This window comes from Dromiciops gliroides, chromosome 4 (genome assembly GCF_019393635.1).
Source record: "Dromiciops gliroides isolate mDroGli1 chromosome 4, mDroGli1.pri, whole genome shotgun sequence".
NCBI lineage: Eukaryota > Metazoa > Chordata > Mammalia > Microbiotheria > Microbiotheriidae > Dromiciops > Dromiciops gliroides.
This window is the reverse complement of record NC_057864.1, coordinates 351457989-351479704: the sequence shown is the minus strand read 5'-3', so window position 1 is coordinate 351479704 and position 21716 is coordinate 351457989. Positions and strand designations below refer to the sequence as shown.

Sequence of the window (21716 nt, the reverse complement as noted above, 5' to 3'; positions counted from 1 at the left end):
TTTATGTTGCATGAACTTGAGCCTTTTTATAATCATAGGTTCCCACCTTTGGATTACTCCAGCTTATTTCTGTCTTTGTTTAAATGTGGTGCTGGTGGAGCACAGCCAGATAGAGTGATGTCATCAGATGAAGTCTGATTTCTCTAAATTGAGCTTGATTCTCCAACCTGCTCCTATCTTAGCAAATAGAAGTTCCAAGGGATAAACCACCACCACTCAGTTATACTCAGACTCTCTCAGCATGCTAAGGGTAACCCTGTTGAGGGTAAGTATACTTGCTCTATTCACTGTTCTGCATCTTCAGCCTCCATCTAGTGCATTTCCTATCTCCGTAATGAGTCACTCAGAAGGCAGTGCATCCACACAGTGTTCAGTATTTACAAGCCGGCCATTCAGTAATGATATTAGATCTTAAATATAACCATTTACTTAATAAGACAAAAGAGATAATATAGAGAGTAATAGATAAAGGCAAATATATAAAGAACAAAAGATAGCCCATATCCATATAAACTCATCACACTCTGCATCTAAAGGCTATGGTAAAGATGGGGCACACACTTAGAGCCATGGAAGCCTATAAAGGAGGAAAACTAATGGTTAGGGTAACACCTTTTAACTGCTGGTTTCAGTATTATTGGTCTATTCAAAAACATCTGTACCACTTAAAACTGCTTCTCAACTCACTACTTGGCTATTGATCCTCACTCCTATCCAGCTGAGGGAATCATCTTTACTTTTGTCAGTCAATAAGCATTTATTTATTAAATGCCTACCATGAGCTAGGTACTGTGCTTCTCCAATATAGCCTTTAAGTTTTTCAATTATCCATCACCATTAATTGTTGTTTGGTTATTCCAGTTGGGTGCTATTCTTTGTAACCCATTTGGGATTTTCTTGGCAAAGATAATGAAGTGGTTTGTCATTCCTTCTTTGGCTCATTTTACTTATGAGGAAGCTGAGGCAAACAAGATTAAATGACTTGCCCAGGGTCACAAAGCTAGTAAGTGTCCAAGGGTCTGAGGCTGAATTTGAACTCCAGTCTCTTCCTGACTCCAGGTCCAGTACTTTGTCCACTGGACCACCTAGTTGCCCACCATCACCATTAAAAGAGTTTTAAGTTCTTAATTTGAGTAGCAGTTCTCTTTCAGCCAGACAACTGCTAAGCTTCTCAAACTGGCGCTCTCTGTCCTATACAGATCAGCCCAGCTAGTTATTCACTACTTTGGATGCTGCCCTGATCAATCAGAAAGAAACTCACAGCAACACAATTCAAGTTCACTCTTTAAGCCAGTTCCCGAAGATACAGCAATTACGAAATCTCTGCTTTTTCTGTTCAATCCAGAGATGTCAACAGAAAACAAGTCCCTATGAAAAGCTTTACCTTTCTCCAGCTCTAGGTGGTGCTGAAGTGCAGTAGTTTTCCCTGGAACTCTTAACTAATGATATTCATTTTCTCCAGCCAATCAGGAATTGCTTGACTGGAGCCTCTCAGTCTACTGCTTTTAAGAGGTTCCTCTTCTCCTTTTGCTGCTGTTTTGTGGGATGCCTATTGACCATCGTGGGGTGGTGTTCAGTGGTTTAAATGAGACTCTAGACTCTCTGTGATTCATCTTTTACTTAAAACAGTCAATTTCACCAATTTTCTCCTGTCAAATCCAACAGTCCTTTTTCTATCATTCTCACCCGTAAACATTTATAGAATTGTTCATGTTCTTAGTTTGATCCTCTAGTCATAAAACACATATGCAAATTAGCTAAGACAAATTATGGTTTATGACTCCGAAGTTCTCAGCATGGTAGCGTGTTTCTGTGGTGCCGTTGAAAACTTTTTTTTTTAGTTTTTCTCTAGTTTCTGGTAAATTAAATATCTATATTTTAGCCATTTAAAAGAAATCTTTTTATATTTATATTAGTATTCAAAATATGTCCATAATAGCAATACTTTCTTGCATCCAATGACAATAAAACAAATTAATTCCTTTACAAAAAAGAAAAGTTTTCTTCCTGTTCCATCATTAACTGCTAGATGGTGCAGTAGATAGGGCCTGAAATCAGGAAGACTTGAGTTAAATTATGACTTCAGATGCTTGTTAGCTGTATCACCCTAGGCAAGTCACTTAATCTCTGGTTTCAGTTTCCTCAACTGTAAAATTGGGATAGTATCTGCATCTAGCTCACTTGGCTATGCCTTGCTTGATACTAATAATACAAGGACTATTGAACAGTTATGTTTTTACATATCTCAAGAAACCATGTATGATTTTGACATATCCTTGGGAGGCATTTTGTTACAGGAGTCTTTTAAGGTGGCATTTACTTTATCAAATAAGATGTCTTTTTATGCTCATCAGACAATAAGCCCAATGTGATTTCATAGTGGTCTTTCAATTCAAATAAACAAGCAGTTAACACCTACTATGTACCAAGCACTATGCTTGGTGCTGGGGATAGAACAACCACCTTATTTTAGGAATGGGGACATTAAAAACTGGAGGAATCAGGAAAAATCTCGTTAGGAAATAGTACTTGAGCTGAACCTTGTAGGAGAATTAAGGGTTTCAACAGTCTGAGGTGAAGTGGGAGAGCATTCTAAATATGATGGGACAATTCATCCAAAGGTATGAAGGTGGAATGTGTACAATAAGCATTAAGTAGGTCAGTTTGGCTGGAATGTAAAACATGTGAGAGGAAGTGATATATAATCAGCTGAGAAAGCTAGTGTGGAGCCTGACTGTGAAGGGCTTTAGATCCCAAACATCTTTCAGTCAATTGTGAAATTGTCAGTGTCATCTGCTACAGAATGTTGTTTGTGAAAGCTCCTCTCTTCTTGTCTTATATTTTTCTCAAGGTTATCCTTGATTCTCAGAAGTAATGGGGAACCAAACATATGGGCTGATAGCTGTTGATATTTTCCTGATTGCTTTTTTTTTTAGGTATTATGCTTTAAGTTTTTTCTAAGTACTATATTTAGCATCGGTCCCTCTTAATTCTAGCACCTTCCCTTTTTTGATTTTTTTCCGATTTGTCCCATGTATAGTTTGTACATAATTGTTTGTATGTTGTGCTCCTTGAGAGCAGAGACTATGTTTTGCCTTTCTTTGTAACCCAAGTGCTTAGCACATTGCCTGGCACATAGTAGACACTTAATACATTTTTATTGAGCAAGTCCTCCTTTCTAGCTATAGAGAATTGTTCTCTCTGAAAGAACAGCATAGTCCTGCCCATCAGTGTGTACTTTGGGATACTCTCAGCAATTTCTCTGCTACTGCTGTCATGTCTGCCAGCACACCCTGCCCCTGCCCTGACCATTCTGCAGCAATAAGCTACCTGTTGTCTCCTGTTACAATATTAGCTCCTTGAGACCAGAGATTGTTGTCTATTTTGTCTTCATATACTCAGTGACTGGTACAGTACCTGGAACATTGTAGGCTTTTAATAACTGAGGATTGATATTCCAAACCAGTGTAAGTTGTTGGGGTAAACTAAGAAGATAAGGACATAGGAATTTTTGTGTGTGTGATGTGGGAAATTAATCTTAGAGAGTTGCCAAGGTCAGGTACCATGCCCCAAATCCCAAAGCTACTACATAGTCAGAAATAAGACATCCCCCCCACCAAATTAATTTTTAAAAAAAGAAAAATAAGACCTTGAACTTTATGGCTAACGTTTTAGCTACACTGCCTCAAAGTGTTTTAACCCCAAATATCAACCTAGCTTTTAATATTAACATTGGTGAAAAATAGAAGGAAAAACCAAAAGGAAATATTTTTTAAAAATCCTAACCCAAGGAAGGGGAACAGTACATTGAAAAGCCCATTGTACCTATATTAAAACCCTAGCTAGGTAAAAAGTGCCTGGTGCTTCTGCCCTTCCTTTTCTCAATGAGTATACGTTCTTACATGAAAAGTCATTTGATGTGTCTTTTGCTATGATCTTACAAGGGCTTTTGTCTACAGAAATGCAGATAAATCTGGACCAATGAGCTTATTTGGTTAGATTGTGAATTTGATTCCCATGCCAACCATTTTGCTTCTCCTGGAGGAAAACTGCTCCAGCTGTCTTGAGAATGGAAATATTCTTTGTGATATGGGGAACCAAAAAAGTGTGGATAGCTCAGCATAAATCCATTAGCACTTCTGAAAAACCCATATGGGGACAGCTAGGTGGCGTAGTGGAAAGCACCAGCCCCAGATTCAGGAGGACCAGAGTTCAAATTCAGCCTCAGATACTTGACAAGTCTGAGCAAGTCACCTGAACCTCATTGCCCTGAAAAAAAAACAAAACAGTATGAAAAACCTATATAATCTAACTTCGAATTGAATTAAATGTTTAACTGACTGTGGGTTGGTATGTCTCATGTATAAAGTACATCTGTGAAATATAATGTTGGTGAAAAGGAGTAAGAAAGGGTTGTGGGTACAGGCACAGAGCTCATTCTGTCAGGAAAATCAGAGTAGTATAGTGTAAAAGGGTGCTGGAATGGGCGTCAAGAAAGACTTGAGTTTGCATCCCACCTGACCCTTCCAGCTGTGTGACCAAGAACAAACATTCCATTTTCCCAATCTTAGTTTCCTCATCTATAAAAGGAAGATAATAATACCTGTAGTACTTGTCCCACAAAGTTCTTATGGTGACCAAATCAGATAATGTTTGTAAATCCCAATAAAAATCATAATCCACCATATAAATGTTAGCTACTATTAATATTATGATGGCAAAAAGCAACGTAACTAAGAACATGCTATGGAGACTTCTGGTCATCTGCTAAAACAGGTAAAGAAAACAAGTTAGTGATACGTGACCATTTCCATAGGAAGGAATAGTTACAGGAAGAGACCCAAGTTCTCATTCTGATTCTCATAAACTAGCTGTTTGACCTTAGACAAGTTACATAACTTCCTTTTCTATGTATCTCACAGGTATGTTGTGAGAATCAGATTAAATATGTTGAATGTAACATATATCTGTCCCCTAAAATGAGATCTCTTTGAACAGAAAAAAATATGTTTACGTTATTTTCATGCTACTAATTATAGGCCTTCTTCACTCATCAAGGGATGCCCTTGATTCCATCCTTTTACATCTCATCAGGTAGCTTCTCTCATCAGTCACTTTCTTTCCTTCGGCCTTTCATCTTCAAGCTATTGATATCTACTGTTTTCTTCCCTGCTGCCTATATAGGTTTCCCTCATCCTTTATTTAAAAAAAATACACCCTCACTTGATCTTGGCCTCCATTTAAGCTACCATCCTTTTCTCTCTTAACTTTCACTGCCAGAGGCCTAGAAGGAATTGTCAGCATAGGTGCTACCACTTTTCAGCTGCTTATATGCTGGTTTCTGACCCAGTCACTGTTGAAATTGCTCTTCTAAAGGTTAAACTGCTCAATTCAGTGGCCTTCATTCACCCTCCTCTCCACTAAATACACCACAAGCTATCTAAGGTGGCCATTCTTTTTGTAATTATCCTCTTCAAACTTACCTCAATTGTTCTACAGACTGTTGGCAAATAGCCCTTCCACAGGTTCATTCTCTCTCTCTTTTTTTTTTTTCATTTTTATTTATTTATTTATTTTTTCCATTACATGTAAAGATAGTTCTCAACTCCTGTCCATACAAACTTTCCAATTTCAGATTTTTCTCCCTCCCCCCATCCCTAGACAGCAGGCAATCCGATATAGGTTATATATATATATATATATATATATATACACACATAATAACATTAATCCTATTTCTGCACTAGTCATGCCATAAGAGAAAAATCAGAGCAATGATGAAAAACCTCAAAATAGAAAAAACAACAGCACCAAAACCAAAAGAAACAGTATGGTTCACTCAGCATCCATACTCCACAGTTCTTTTTTTTTTTTTTCCTTGGATTTGGAGATCCTCTTTCATCATGAGTTCCCTGGAACTCTTCTGTACCATTGCATTGGTGAGAATATAGTCTATCACAGTAGATCAACACTCAATGTTGATGATACTGTGTACAATGTTCTTCTGGTTCTGCTCATCTCACTCATCATCAGCCCATGCAAGACCCTCCGGTTTCTCTGAACTCCTCCTGCTCATCGTTTCCTACAGCACAACAGTATTCCATTGTATTCATATACCACAACTTGTCCAGCCATTCCCCAATTGATGGGCATCCCCTCAACTTTCAATTCCTTGCCACCACATAAAGAGCAGCTATAAATATTTTTGTACATGTGTGTCCCTCTCCCCTTTCCATGATCTCTTTGGGAAAAAGACCCAAAAGTGGTATTGCTGGGTCAAAGGGTATGCACAGCTTTATCGCCCTTTGGGCATAATTCCAAATTGCTCTCCAGAATGGTTGGATCAGTTCACAGCTCCACCAACAATGGATTAGTGTTCCAATTTTCCCACAGCTTCTCCAACATTTATTATTTTCCCTTTTTGTCATTTTAGCCAATCTGATAGGTGTCAGATGGTACCTCAGAGTTGTTTTAATTTGCATCTCTCTAATCATTAGCGATTTAGAGCATTTTTTCATATGGGAATAGATAACTTTGGTTTCTTCATCAGAAAACTGCCTGTTCATATCCTTTGACCATTTCTCAAGGGGAATGCACAGGTTCATTCTTAAAGTCTGTGACTCTGGATCTCAGAATCTTCTGGCATAGCCTCCAAGAACCTGCCTTCCTGCTGTGATGAGGCATTAAAGGAGGACTGGGTGTTTTATTAGAAAGAATGAAGTTTTTGGAGTAAGAGGATGAAGCTCTTCTACTTAATAGTTTTGTGATCTAAAGCAAGTCACTTTATTTCTCCATTCCCTTATCTTTGAATTAAGGTCAGATTACATGACCTCAAAGGTCCTTCCCAACTCTCACTTTATGATCTTAGGCACTTAGGTGGTACAGGGAATAAAGTGCTGGACTTGGAATCTAGAGGACATGAATTCCCATTATAATTTAGACATTTACTACTTAGCTTTGTGACCCTGGGCAAGTAAGTTTCTCCATCTATAAAATGGGGATGACAATAACATTTTTCAAATGGTGGTTGTAAGGATTCAATAAGCTAATGTATGCAAATTGCCTTTTCTGACTTTAAAAGTACTATATAAATGATTATTAGCTTGTGACTTTGACAGAGATCTATTTAGTCACCAATAATATTTCAAATTATCAAAATGGAAAGAATATATGTATATATCAAGTGACTTGCTCATTCGTTAAATATGTCTCACTTCCTGATGCCCATTGATTCAAGCTGTTCTGGGATCCTACTTTTTTGAACTGACCCCCATCCCCAACCCCACCCCTGGGTATTGATCCAGCAAATGTGATTGTTGTTATTTTTAAACTAAACATTTCAGTTCTGATCCTAGACAATATTGCATAGATGTATGAATTACTATTAAAAGATGGTTCCTTATAAAAAAAATAAATTTAATGGCCTTTTCTCAGTATGCATCCTCCTTTACTTGTCTGTTCTTTTTGACACTATTAACCACCCCCTGATTTTTAGATATCCTTTTCTCACTTGACTTATAGGAAAGTGCATTCTCATTCTTCTCTTACCTTGTTGAGTTGTTGCTTCTCCACAGTCTCCTTTGCTAAATCATTGTCCATCTCTTTCCTGAATCCTAACCATGAATTTTCTCCAAGGTTCTTCCCTCAACCATCTTTGCTTCTCTCTGCATACTCTTTAGTTCAATTATCATTTTTGTATTGATGCCCCTCAACTATATAGTCCTTAATCTCTCCCCTGCAGTCCAGTCCCATATCACCAACTGCTTACTAGACATCTCTGCCTAGTTGCCCATCAGCATTCCAAATGCATCCTGCTAAAACACCAGGAGTGGTAGTGGGGTGTGGAGAGAGCAAAGTTATTCAGTTTGGTTGGCCCATAGACTCCAGGGAAAGGTAATATGAAATAAAATTGGAAAGGTGGGATTGTGCCAGGCAGAAGAGTTTAAAGTGGATTCAGATGAAAGGAGAGTCACCAGAAGATATTTGATTGAAGGTGTGGTGTAACTAGACTGTGCATGTTTATTTTGGTAGTAGTATGAAGAATGCATTTTTGGAAGAGTAGTCTAGGTGGGTGCTTTTGAGGGTCTCTGAGAGAGTGGTGGCAGTAGGATTAGAAAGGATGGGACTGGTTTAGAAGGTGTTGTAGGGATGGAATCAACAAATCTAGTTTCTGATTATACTTGAAAGGTAAGGAAGACCAAAGAATCAAAGATAATTCCACTTATTTTCTCTGAACATTGAAATTCTTGAGGAGGATGGCAAAGAATAAAGTAGAGGAAAACTGTGAGCCAGGTACCATATCTTTGGAATGCTGCCTCTTCGTTTCTCTATGGGTCTTGCTTCCTTTGTCTATAAAATAAGGGTCTGGGGGGCAGTTAGGTGGCACAGTGGATAAAGCACTAGCCCTCGATTCAGGACGACCTGAGTTCATATCCGGCCTCAAACACTTGACACTAGCTGGGTGATCCTGGGCAAGTCACTTAACCTTCATTGCCCCGCCAAAAAACAAAAAGAAAGAAAGAAAGAAAGAAAATAAGGGTCTGGTACTACATGGTCTCTTAAGATCACTCCTAGATCTAAATCTTGTTTCTGTGACCCAGGAGTTTGGGAGATGATGTTAACAAGGATGGGGGGGTGGGGGGCAGTTAGGTGGCACAGTGGATAGAGCACCGGCCCTGGAGTCAGGAGGACCTGAGTTCAAATCCGGCCTCAGACACTTAACACTTACTAGCTGTGTGACCCTGGGCAAGTCACTTAACCCCAATTGCCTCACCAAAACAAAAAAAAACAAAAAACAAGGATGGGGAACAAAGTGGTACAGGTGGACTTCAAGAGGGGAAAGATCTTTGAAGTATAGTTATAGAATGGTCAAGAAGCTGTGGTATCACGTTTCTCATCTTTTTACCTAAATTTTGTTCTTTAATAATTATAATACAGCAATGCCAGAAATAAAGTAGGCTTGAAGGAGGTAAAAAAATGTAAATAACAATGAAGTTAACATGTGTTTCTCTTACAAACTACATAGAGTTGTTGTGACAAGATCCTGATATAGGCAACAAGACAAGTATTTATTAAGTCCTTATTATGCCCCAGGCATTGTGCTTTTAACACTGGTAATACAAATAAAAGCAGAAAGACAGTGCCTGACCTCTAGGAGGCTACATTCTAATGAGGGAAGACAACACATAAAAGGGAACTGAAATGCTGAAGGTAGCAACTTGGGACCCCAGGAGGGTCCTGCATTGTAGGGAAGCACATCCGAGAGGGGAATGAAGCATTGCTGGCCAGGGTCTGTCTCCAAAATGGTATGATGGTATGATATGATAGAGAGATGAACCAGGGTGAAAAGACCCCAGGCACTTAGGGAAGTTCCAGGGTGAGAAGGAAGCAGAGTTGTGGTGACTGTCTGGAGAGAGTGAAGAACAAGTGTGAATATGTATGTGTGTGTATGTATTTATTTATATACACGTTTACACGTTTGAAAAGTATAAAATACTAGATCAATGAAGGGTAATGTTGATAATATAGTCAGTGGTATTGGATGTAACATTACTGTGGCTCCATCGAATGTAGGGACTGTGGGGCAAGGGAACCTACAATGGTGATAGGAAGGTTGGTCTTAGGCTTTTTTTTCTTTTCTTTTTTTTGCAAGGCAGTGAGGGTTAAGTGACTTGCCCAGGGTCACACAGCTAGTTAAGTGTCAAGTGTCTGAGGCCGGATTTGAACTCAGGTACTCCTGAATCCAGGGCCGGTGCTTTATCCACTACACCACCACCTAGCTGCCCGGTCTTAGGCTTTTAAAAAACCTATTTGTAAATATAGTGATTGAGATCCTGTATCTTATTCAGTATTTATTGTACAGCACACACAAAACAAAATAGTCCCCCTTCAGTAAGGTGGTATATATAAAATCCAAGTGCTTTATTTGATCAGTTTAGAAATTATCTAAGAGACAATCTTTTCAACCAAAAGGATTGACTAAAATACACTTGGTATTCTTAGAATGCTGCATGTAAAGTGATATCAATCAATAAATTTACAATATATTGATTCCCACACCATGAAATGCTTAGTAAGGGGATGTTATAGAATTAGCCAATTTCTTTTCCCATTAAGTTTCATCAATATTTTGAATAATGGTTCCGGAAAGATCTTTAGTATATGTATGAGGCACTCCATAGTTTAAACACTATGCTTCTTGACATTTTGTGTGAAACTCTCTCTGACTAGAAATATGTGTGTGTAATATTTCAGTCTCTGAGTCAGCAGCATGAATTCCACATATTTAGCATTTACTGAGTGCTTTTTGCAAAATGCCAAAGTTCTGCCTGCAGATTGTATGTGAAATCGCCTAGGAATGGCACATTATTCTGGCACTGACAGCACTGGAAAGCTTTTTGCATCACCAACACTACATTAAGTATATAGGGTTAGGAGTTGAGGATATATGATTAGAAATGAAGAATAGCAAATTCCTAGCACAGAGGGAATATCTTCTGTGTAAAATAAGGACCAGGCAAGGATTTAGAGTTGGACCCTGAGAGCAACATGTCTCATATTTCAAGTATGTTATAAATTCCTTGAGAAGAGTGATAATAGCTTATGTTTTGTTTTTTTATATCTCATCCAATATGTAAAACAGCTGGGGGTGGGGGGTGGGAGGCAATATGAGACATTTAGTAAGTTCTTGCTAATTGATTGGCCAAGTCTTATTTTTGGGTGCTAAATGTCAACAACTCAGTTTTAGTCACTTTCACCTGACCTAGTTTTTTCATCTTTAAAATGGGAATAATATCTATAGTATCTGCTTGTTTGGGTGAGTGTGAGGCTCAAATGAGATAATAAATATAAAACTGGCAAACTTGAAAGCACAATAGAAATGTCTATTCGATTTCTATGTAGTCCGTTATCTCTCTGCTAGAATGTAAACTTCATTCGAGTAGGGATTGTCTTTTCTTGTATTTTCATCCCTAGTACCTAGAACAGAGAGAGCCTGCCACACACTAGGTGCTTAATAAGTACTGGTTGATTGCTTGCTTAGTTGTTGTTATTATTAATGCTTTAGAAACACTTCCTGTGTGCAGACAAGTCATCAGCTTATTAGAGCAAAGGTCAAAATAAATAGCAAATTAGAACAAAGGAGAAATATAAGAAGGCACTGATTTTTTTCAATTTATTTTCTCTTTATTCTGAACCTTATAAACACCAGGTGAAATCAGCATGTCCATATATAATGTGGAAATAGGAAAAGATTGTACATAAAACTGAATCTGTCAGGTGGGGGATAACACTGATTACATTATTTGGTTAGTTTTGACAAACTGTCAACCCAAACCAAAAGCAAATGAACAAAAATAATGGCATTCACTAGGAAAATTTAACTGAGACAAAACATTGACCCTGACCCTGACCATCTTAGAGAACTTTAAGGCAAAACAGCCACCACAAAAAGGAGGCTGGAAAGGCCCAGAAAATACTTTAATCAGTAGATACTTTACTCTTCTTTCCAAGCAGACACTTATGGTGGTCAGGAACAATTCTAATAAAGAATATAAGAACGTTTGAAAGACACCACAGTGGTTAATGGGAGAAAACAAGCAGTTATAATCTTACAAAATAGTGAAAAGCTGTTGATTTGCAAATGTCCTTCAGGGAATTTGGCCAGAGATGTGGATAAACCAGATGAATCCCCAGAGCACTTGTAGACTACATGAGGATGGTTCAGGATGCAAGCTTTGGCTTTGCTGGTGATGAATTTGGTAGTACTGTGTCTCCTCAAGTTTGAGCTGTTTGTGTAAATGCTCCCACCATGGGCTAGCACTTTTGTAATTAGATGTTCCTGTTGGACCCAGATGTTTGCTAGTTTCATAGAAGATATAGCACAAAGTCCAAACCAAGGAATGATTACTTATTAAAGGTCAGGTTCTTCAAATACACCTATTTTTAGATGACATCATACTAATTGCATTAAGGCTCAAGAGTACTTCAAAGCTTCCTCAGTGCAATCCATCAGGATGTAAAAATATTGGTTTGAACCATCCACACTATAGAAACAAAATCAATTTAAAAAGCATCTTTCCACACTGTGATATCCAGATGAATGGGCAAGTTGCCAAAGACACAGAATTTCAATTTTTCATGTGGAAGCCCTTCAGACATTTAAAAACAGATATCATGTCCCTCCCCCCTAATCTAAACATCTTCCATCTTCACTTTCTTCAACTGATAGTTTTATGGTTCGACTTAAGACACTGGCCTAGTCACCTTCCTCTGGCTATATTTATAGGCTGTCAGTATACTTTTTAAAACATGGAACCTAGAACTGAGCAGATATGAAAGGTCTTTGAAGTATAATGAGAGATCAGTTAAAGTAAGGGGCTTATCTAAAAAAAGTAGATGCTGGCTCTGAAAGTAAACATACATCAGGGGGCAGCTAAGTGGCACAGTGGATAAAGCACTGGCCCTGGATTCAGGAGGACCTGAGTTCCAATCCAACCTCAGACCCTTGACACTCACTGGCTGTGTGACCCTGGGCAAGTCACTTAACCCTCACTGCCCTGCAAAAAAACCCAACAACAACAACAAAAGATTTGAAAATAAACATACGTCATAGTGAGAAAACAGCTTCAGCTTTCTTCAGCTCTTCTCTCTGCCCATCAAGTTAATAGTAATTTAAACTCTCTTTGCCTCAATTGCTACATCTCTTAACACAAATAATTTTACTTATTCTTTGTTTTAAGAGCTTCAGGGAAAGGCACTTCACACATAAATATAATGAAGATGTTATTTTTAAATTTTTTTTAATTAATAAAGAATTTTATTTTTTTTCCTGTTACATGTAAATATAGTTCTCAACTTTTGTTTATACAAGCTTTCCAATTTCAGATTTTTCTCCTTCCTTCCCCTCCCTCCCCCCTCCCCTAGGCAGCAGGTACTCTGATATAGATTTTATACACACACACACACACACACACACACACACACAAAATAAGGATGTTATTTTTAAAGTGCCTCTACTAAAGTCCTTACTCATACCTTGTTGGGGTATGGAGGTGACTGGATTCTTAAAGTTCTCAATAAAATAAGCTTTTGGCAGATCTTCCCAGTCTGGATTTAGTGAGAAACTGTCATCCATAGACCAGACTACCTAATTTTGTAGGCTCATCACTATAAGGTTGGCTACTAGGTGATAAGTTGTTTGGTTCGGGGTTTTTTGGCCACAGAAAATCATGAAGATCATCAGCTAAGGCATGAGCAGGGTTTGATTTCTGTGTTGGTGGAAGGAGATGAACTCATAGATCTTTTTGTTTGTTTGTTTGTTTTGTTTTGTTTTGTTTTTTGGTGAGGCAATTTGGGTTAAGTGACTTGCCCAGGGTCACACAGCCAGTAAGTGTCAAGTGTCTGAGGCCAGATTTGAACTAGGTCCTTCTGAATCCAGGGCCGATTCTTTATCCACTGCGCCACCTAGCTGCCCCCTCATAGATCTTTTGAAGAACTGAATTAGTCAGGAAAATACTTTTCCAGTAAAGAAAAATCTATTAGTGCTCTTAGGGACTTGGAATCTTTTTTTTTTGTTGTTAGTGTATTTTTATCTTTGCAAATATGGTTTTCTATGGAAATTATGAGTCCTAGTAGTGAGGGAGTTAAGTAGCTCAGTGAAGAGAGAGCCCTGGGCCTGGTATTGGGAAGACTAGAATCCAAATGTGGCCTTATACATTGACTAACTATGTGACTCTGGGCATATTATGTAACCTCTCTCTCCTTCAGTCTCAACTGTAAAATGGAGATAATAGGGACTAAACATAAAAACAGGGATAATAGCACCTACCTCCCAGAGCAGTTGTGAAAATTAAATGAGATAATATTTATAAAATGCTTAGCATACAGCCGGGTATGTAATAGGTACTTGTTAAGTGCTTGTTTACTTCTTTTCTAATATATTGTTTTTTCCCCCAGAATTCTTTTTCTGTGAACATCCCCAGAACAAAATGAGGCAATGATTTATTCTGTGAGATGCTTTCTCTTAACTAACTTGGTTTTCTTCCCAAGGAGATGACCTCACCATTTATGGGGTAGTGATGCAACGGTGGAACCCTTTCCATCAAGATGTTCGGTGCGATGTGGAGATAGTCTTGAAGGCCAATTATGTCCAAGTGAATAACGAACAGTCCACAGGCAACATCATTGATGAAGAAGTTCGAAAGGAGTTTGAGAATTTTTGGCAGCATTATAAGAACGATCCCTTGGCAGGTTTGTGATCGAGGGTACTTTTCACTGATGTTTCATTTATTGTTTGAATATCATGAGTACTAGGGTCAAAATCAGTGCCCCTACATTTACTCTGTATTACAAGCCTTTTTATCATTTGTGTTAAAAGAACTTCTTGGGAAATTAACGTTTAGTGAAACCGTAACTTTTTATAACTGAAGAGTGTCATTTGCTTTTTCATAAGTTTCAGAAAGAATGCATGTGCAAACTCTAATTAAATGCACAGTATCTCCTTAAAACAAATTCGATTGTTATTCTATAATATTATATTACTGTGAGGTAATTTCTTTTTCTGGTGCATAGATAACTCATAAGGCATTTTAGCTAGAGGTTTTAAATGCAATAACATGTTTATGAGAAAGACAGAAGATGAGAAGGAAACAAAAAGGCAGATGTTAGTGAAGAAACTAGTGATGTTTGGGGAAGAGGTTTCATCACACAGCAACAATCTTGTGTCTTAACATAAATTACTATGATATCATTACATAAATTAAAATAACACTGTAAATCTTTTAAAAAACATCTTGTTTAAAACTTTTAAATAGGCATAACACCTTTTAATTCCTGAGATGTCAGATCTTCACCATTAATTCTTTCCTGGAGTCAATCTTCTGGGAAGGAAAGGAGCTACTAAGAGAAATTTTATGATTAGCTATTGAGACATGCCCAAATTTAAATCTGATATAAATATTTTGTCATTAAATCAAGATCACAGCACATTCTAAGCACAAAAGTATTATCAGTGTGCACATGCTCTGTTTTAATCAGATATTCATTATCTCACTAAATACTAAATATAGGTGATCTTTTTTAAAAAGTGTCAGCAATTAATGCTGACATTTTTGTATGTATAGACAACTTACTCTTTATTAGTCCCCTTATAATATCCATGGGGTATACATAAATGGAACCATTTTTCTTACATAATTGTATTCTTTCCAAAAACCCTTAAATTTAAAATATACATACTTGATATGGTCCCATTTATACTAATGAATTCTATACTTCATGGTCTTATCTAGGAAGCCCCATTCATTTAAGTTTTTGGAAAGTTGGTGTTTTTTTTTAAATGTCAGAAGGTAAATTCATTGATATTCTTCAAATAACAACTTGAGTATTAGTTTGGAAGAACTTCCATTTTAACTACCAAAGGCACTTTCTGCTCATTATAACTCTACTGCTCAGTTCTGTGTGTTGGCAAAGTGGGATAATCAAGTACAATCCTGTTGTCCTTTCTGAAGTGCTTTGTATTAGTGATTTCCAAAAGAAGATTCTCAAAGCATTCTTCACTCACTGCATACAAAGATTAAAGTAGTACAGCACTGACCAGATGACCCAGAAGGAGGGGATGTCCTTTCTCAGCAAAGACAGTATCCTTGAGAAGGAAATAAAGAAAATGATAGTTGGGGAATAATAGTAATAATCACTGGCATTTAAAAAGTGCTTTAAGTTTTGCAAAGCCCTTTACAAGTAGCATTTTGTTTTAGCCTCATAATATCTGGGAGGTAGGTGCTGTTACTAACTCCATTTTACAGATGGGGAAACTGAGGCATGACATATACAAGCACACATTTCCCCTTGTATAAACTGATCAAGCCTCCTTAGAATACAAAACATACAATAGTATCCTGGGTATCATTTACTCAAGGTAAGAGGGAGTGACCCTGAAAGGGGCCATTTTAAAGAAAAAATAAGCTGTTGGCCAAAAAAAAAAAAAGACAAAGTATCAATTTCCCACAGACTTCAATCTTTCACTGTTCCCCATTGGCTAACCCAGTTTCAGAGTTTTGTTGTTGTTGGGTTTTTTTTGCGAGGCAATGAAGGTTAAGTGACTTGCCCAAGGTCACACAACTAGTATGAGTAAAGTGTCTGAGGCTTAATTTGAACTTGGGTCCTCCTGAATCCAGGGCCTGTGCTTTATCCACCTAGCTTCCCCTTCAGATTGGTTTTGATTCCAAAGGTCTTGACTAATTTGAACCTAGGACATTTAATGTATTGTACTAATATGGAGGTTAGTACAAGTTTCTTCAATACTGGCTAGTATACTCAGAAAAAAAAAATACTGGCTTACTCTTTGCCAAGGGACTTGAGTCCTCAAGGCAGCCCTGTAACTTACTCCATAATGAAACCAACCAAATAGACCCTATAAACAACTAGTTCCTGGGGGTGTTCTGGCCCAGATTGGGGTTTGCATCAGAGCTATGTTAGAATTCTGGGGGCTATTCCAGACCAGAGTGGAATTAACATTATTTACATTCTAACTGCAAGTTTAACAGTAATAACCGACATTTATAGAATGTCTTAAGGTTTTTCCAAACATCTCACATATATCTCATGTGGTTCTCTCCAGGCCAAATCTACACAACTGAAGTTGAGCTTGAACTAAACCAATTTGTTTTTTGGCAAGGCAATAAGGGTTAAGTGACTTGCCCAAGGTCACACAGCTAGTAAGTGTAAAGTGTCTGAGGCTGAATTTGAATTCAGGTCCTCCTGAATCCAGGGCCAGTGCTTTATCCACCACTCCACTTAGCTGTCCCCTAGACCAATTTCTAAAAGTAGTGATGAGTAAAATAGTGTTCACTCCACTGCATTTCCTCCTATGGCTAAACTATTCAAAAACCCTTGAATATAAAGCATCCTTTATTTGGTCACTGGTCATTTTCACTGCCACCAAACCAAGATATAAGGACTTTCTCTTTTGGAGCATAGACTTTCTTCCCTAATGGTTTATAGTAATAATTCATATGAGTCTGAAAAATATCACATGCTTAGCCATTTAGAAAGCAAAAACAGTTTAATACAGTGGAACAAAGTCTTGGGATACAGAATATTTATACAAGTAGGTAACACAGTAGGTTCTCAGCTTGTTCATTAAATCCATTTTGACTGAAAAATTCAGGCATTAGTTTTAGTTATTAACAGTTCCTTCCTGTTCTCCCTTAGGCCATCTTGTGCATTCCTAACCCCATATGTTGAATATCCTTAGAGCTTTGTTAGTAGACTTCAATTATAACTCCTTTGTTTCCAGTCTAATTTGTTCTTTCAAGAGATATCTAGAACCTGAGATAGCAATCCTTTTTTATGCACTCATAGCGCTTTAAAATTTTTTTATATCCTTCTGCATCTATATTACCATCATTTTGAATATATCTGTACCTCTTGCCATTTCTTGTACATCTTGTACATCATGCCATTTCTTATAACAAAGAATTAAAAGAAAAAAACAAGACAGTTCAACAAAAGCAGTCAGTGCATCAATTGTGTCTGATAGTATACACGGGATTCCACATCCATAGTCCTCTATCTCTGCAAAGGAAGCAAGTACGTTTTTTAACTCTTCTCCAGGGCTCAGTTTGGACATTCACTATAATTATACTATATTTAGTATAATTAATTTTTGTTCTGTTTACATAGTCATTGCATATCTTGTTTTCCTGGTTCTGCTTATGTTACCCTTCATTAGTTCATGTAAATCTCTTCATGCTTCTCTGAAGTCTTCATATGTATCATTTGTTTTTCATATTTATATTATTATTCCATTGCATTCAAAACACTTGACCTCCCTGGACATTGGTTTATTCATTTGTAAAACAACAAAACTAACATTTACATGGCGCTTAAAAGTTAGCAAAATGCTTTATAAGAATTACCGCATTTTATCCCCACAGCCACCTTGGGAGTTAAGTACTATTATCATCATCCCTATTTTGCAGATGAGGCAACAGACTTTGTACAAATGCAGATTAAGGGACTTGCCCGGTATCACACAACTAGCAGGTGTCTCAGGCAAAATTTGAATTCAGATCTTCTTGACTCCAGGTCTCGCATTCTATCCATTGTGCCACCTCACTTCCTCTAAAATGTGGAGACTGGACTAGATGACCTCTGAGGTTCCTTTCAGCTTGTGAAATATGATCATGGATCTATGCTCACAGAGGTCTCAGTTTATAATCATTGACCACCCCACCCCCAAAAGGTATCATGGTAGAGTGGATAGGGTGCTGTATTTGGAGTTATAGTCCCAGAGATCAAATACAGGCTCTGCCACATTTTCCTGGGTGATTTCCTAAAGTGACCTTGGGTAAATCACTGGACCTCTGGGCCTTAGACCTCTCATCTATAAAATAGAGAGGGGAGCAGGTAGTCTTTTAGGTCTTTTCCACTTACAAATCTCTTCTCCCATTGGCAAAGCTCTCTTCCTCAGGCTGTCTCCCTCTCTTCCTTTTTATCCCCCCCCCCCCTCCAACCTTCCAACCTAAAAGCAGGTCAGGTTATATCACCAATCCCAGCTAAGCCTTTGCTCAGAGTCTTTGTTCTTCTCTTACACTGCTAAGTATCACAAAGAAATGTGATGTGATTTCTCTGCTCTTCCTAAACTGTTAATTATCATAGAGCTGTTAAGGTTTTTGGAATATTTTGGTACAGACTTGTGATTTCATTAGTGTACGGATTTCCTGATTATCTACAATTTATATTTTTTAGATTCTCTTGAGACCCTCAGAAAATTAGGTGATTTGCAAGCATGATTACACAGTCAGTGTGTGTAAGAAACAAGATTTTTTTGATTCCAAATCCAAGTCTTTAGTCACTACATACACCACACTGCCTCTGAGATGTTAAGTACTTTGTACAAATAGTTCATTTATAAGGGCCATACTCTTACCTGGAGCTGTCCCTTTCATAAACAAAAAGGGATTTTTGTAACACAAAGGAAAAGAAAACAGAAGAAAATTTTCAAGGTTTCTTAAACTGTCAGCCCAACTTTTGCATGTATAAAGTCACTGTTCAATGGGTTACCTCATTAGTTTAAGATGAGTGGCTCCCACTCTCATCAGTCCGTCTCCCTTTTCCACTTGTTGCAGCAGAATTTAGTACTTTTTAAATTCTTCAGATTCTTTGAGGATATGAATTATGACTTCCCCAGCTGTGGGTAACTGATTTTTTAAAAGTTTTTAACATAAAATGTCTAAAATTATTTCCTACTAGATCTTGAATTGGAAGTTGGGGATTTCCAAGGATGAAAGGAACCCCATTTCACCATGCTTTGTGTAGGGTGTGACTTCAGTCTTTACTTCTTGTCTATTCAGCTACCCCTTTTCCTCTCTGCTCTACCCATATCAATTCTACTGACTGCCAGTTCCAAACCTCAGGAGATGCTCTAGGCTCTTTCGTGTAGCCCACACTTGAGTCCAAACATCTCTGCCCCATTTTATTTTTGACTTAAGTTTCTGTAAAGATTGGTTTTGCCTGGGCAGATAGGTGGTGCAGCGGATAAAGCACCAGTCCTGGATTCAGGAGGACCCAAGTTCAAATCTGGCCTCAGATACTTACTAGCTGTATGACCTTGGGCAAGTCACTTAACCCTCACTGCCCCACCAAAAAAAAAATAGTTTTGCCTGCCTAGAATCACATTTCCATTTTGAACATTGCTGAAGTTGACCAGACTACCCCTGGCAATCTTGTTTCACCTAAAGCTTTTTGGAACCAGTCAGTGACATTAAGTGCAATGTTCCTATAGCAGCAGATGCTCATCAATCCCTAAAAACATCTAGGGCCAATAATATGACAAAGAGGGTATCCTTAATGTTACAATTGTAAATATAATGAATAGTATTAAAAGGTTCACTAAAAGTTTCTTAATACAACTTCAGGTTTTCTAAAAACCTTGGAAAGACAACACAGTAACCAGTCTTCATTTCATATCCTAATTCATTCAAGACCATATTAATAAATAATAATAAATAACAATAATAATAAGCAGTTATATAGATAGCACTTTAAGGTTTGCAATGCACTTTCCAAATTTTACCTCCATTTTATCCTCACAGCAACTTTAAGGAGATGGGTGATAATATCATCCCTATTTGATAGATGAGGAAAGTAAGGCAGACAGAGATTAAGTGATTTCCACAGAGCCATAAGACTAGTAAATGTTATGAGACTGCATTTGAAATCAGGTCTCCCTGAATCTAAGTCCAGTGCTTTGTATACTCGGCCAATAAAAACAAACTGGCAGATTTAAGCATTTTGGCATTATTTATTTAAAGTTTGGAATACAAGAGACTGGCCCAGATCTTGAAATACATACTCTTTACTTCTTCTATCAAGCCAATGCTAAATTTGGGTCTTTTTTACAGATAAGAGAGAGTTTCTCAAAACTGTGTCTAGATTGACCAGAAGGGTTAATTTACTGTTTATTCCATCCCCTAGGGAAAGTTCTGAAAGCCACAAATAGAGCACTGCTCAGAGAGTTTCTACAGGCTTCAACTCTTAGTTGTATCATTTGTGAGAAGTTTAATGAAGTTCCTCTTATGTAAGCCACAGGGTTTCTCACCCTGAACTAGCCTTGATAAAAGACGGTTAAGAAGTAATAGAGTGGGGCAGAAACTATTTTTAAAGTCTATAAATAAAGGAGAGAGAAAAATACGCCTTACTCTCCTGTTTGATGAGTTTATTAAAACTTGATGCACAGTGCAGATGGCATTGAAAAAACTGTTTATTTCATCAAGTCAGGAGATAGGGAACTTGGGAACTGAAATTTTAATGAAGTGATTCTGCCTTCTATCTCTTTAAATGATTCTTATTAACAATAATAGAAAGGTGCTTGAGAGGCAGGCACCATTGCATAGTGGACTTTGGCATAGGAATGGCCTTGGAGCCAGGAAAAGGTCCTATCTCTAAAATGTCAATTATGTGACCACAAACATGTTCCTTAGCTTCTTAGGGTACCAATCTACCTTCAAAGATTATGAAATTAAGTCGCCAGTCTGCATCAATGGAGTTTTCATATCAGTAGTTCCCCCCACCAGTAAAATCACAGGTCCAGACCAAAAACAACAAAAGAAAAAGGCCCTTGTAAGCAGTCTAGGGTTGGTCATATGGTTGTTCAGAGGAATCACTGGGGATATGGATTATAATGTAAGCCTTTCTTGAAAATCACTGCTGACTTCTTATTTTTACCCCATCTCCTAGGAAGGAATGAAATTCTGGCTAGCTTGTGTCCTCAAGTTTTTGGAATGTATTTGGTAAAGCTTGCTGTAGCCATGGTGCTTGCTGGTGGCGTCCAAAGGACTGATGCTACTGGAACAAGAGTCCGAGGTTAGTCCCTGTTCTTATATTTCAAGTACCACATAATGATACAGAGGGTGCAACTCTTTGTTTTCCTGAATGAAAAAAGCCCTTTAGTGAAAATTGGGCTTCTTTCTGACTATCTTTTAAAATCAGCAACTGTCTAAGTGTAATATTGCTGACAACCTCACACAGTTGTGTTTTTGGTAATACTTCAAACTTCCACCAAAACCTGACTTCTGAAATTCCAGAAAAGCTCAGACGTGAGAACTGTTTTCAGTGGGCACATGTCTGTCTCCAAGAATAAACCATTAACATTCCCATTAGTATGTTTGGGCAGAGCCTGTACCTGGGTGCTCAGCCTTGCTTTATGAAAGCAA

At 37.8% G+C, this 21716-nt stretch overlaps 1 protein-coding gene across 1 annotated transcript in view; it reads left to right on the top strand.

Annotated features, from left to right (window-relative positions):
- Positions 1 to 21716, top strand: part of MCM9 (minichromosome maintenance 9 homologous recombination repair factor) — a 150998-nt gene that overhangs the window by 27540 nt on the left and 101742 nt on the right. The window contains 2 exon segments of the mRNA XM_043962330.1: positions 14050 to 14250; positions 21241 to 21366. Coding sequence (XP_043818265.1) covers positions 14050 to 14250; positions 21241 to 21366 — 327 coding nt within the window.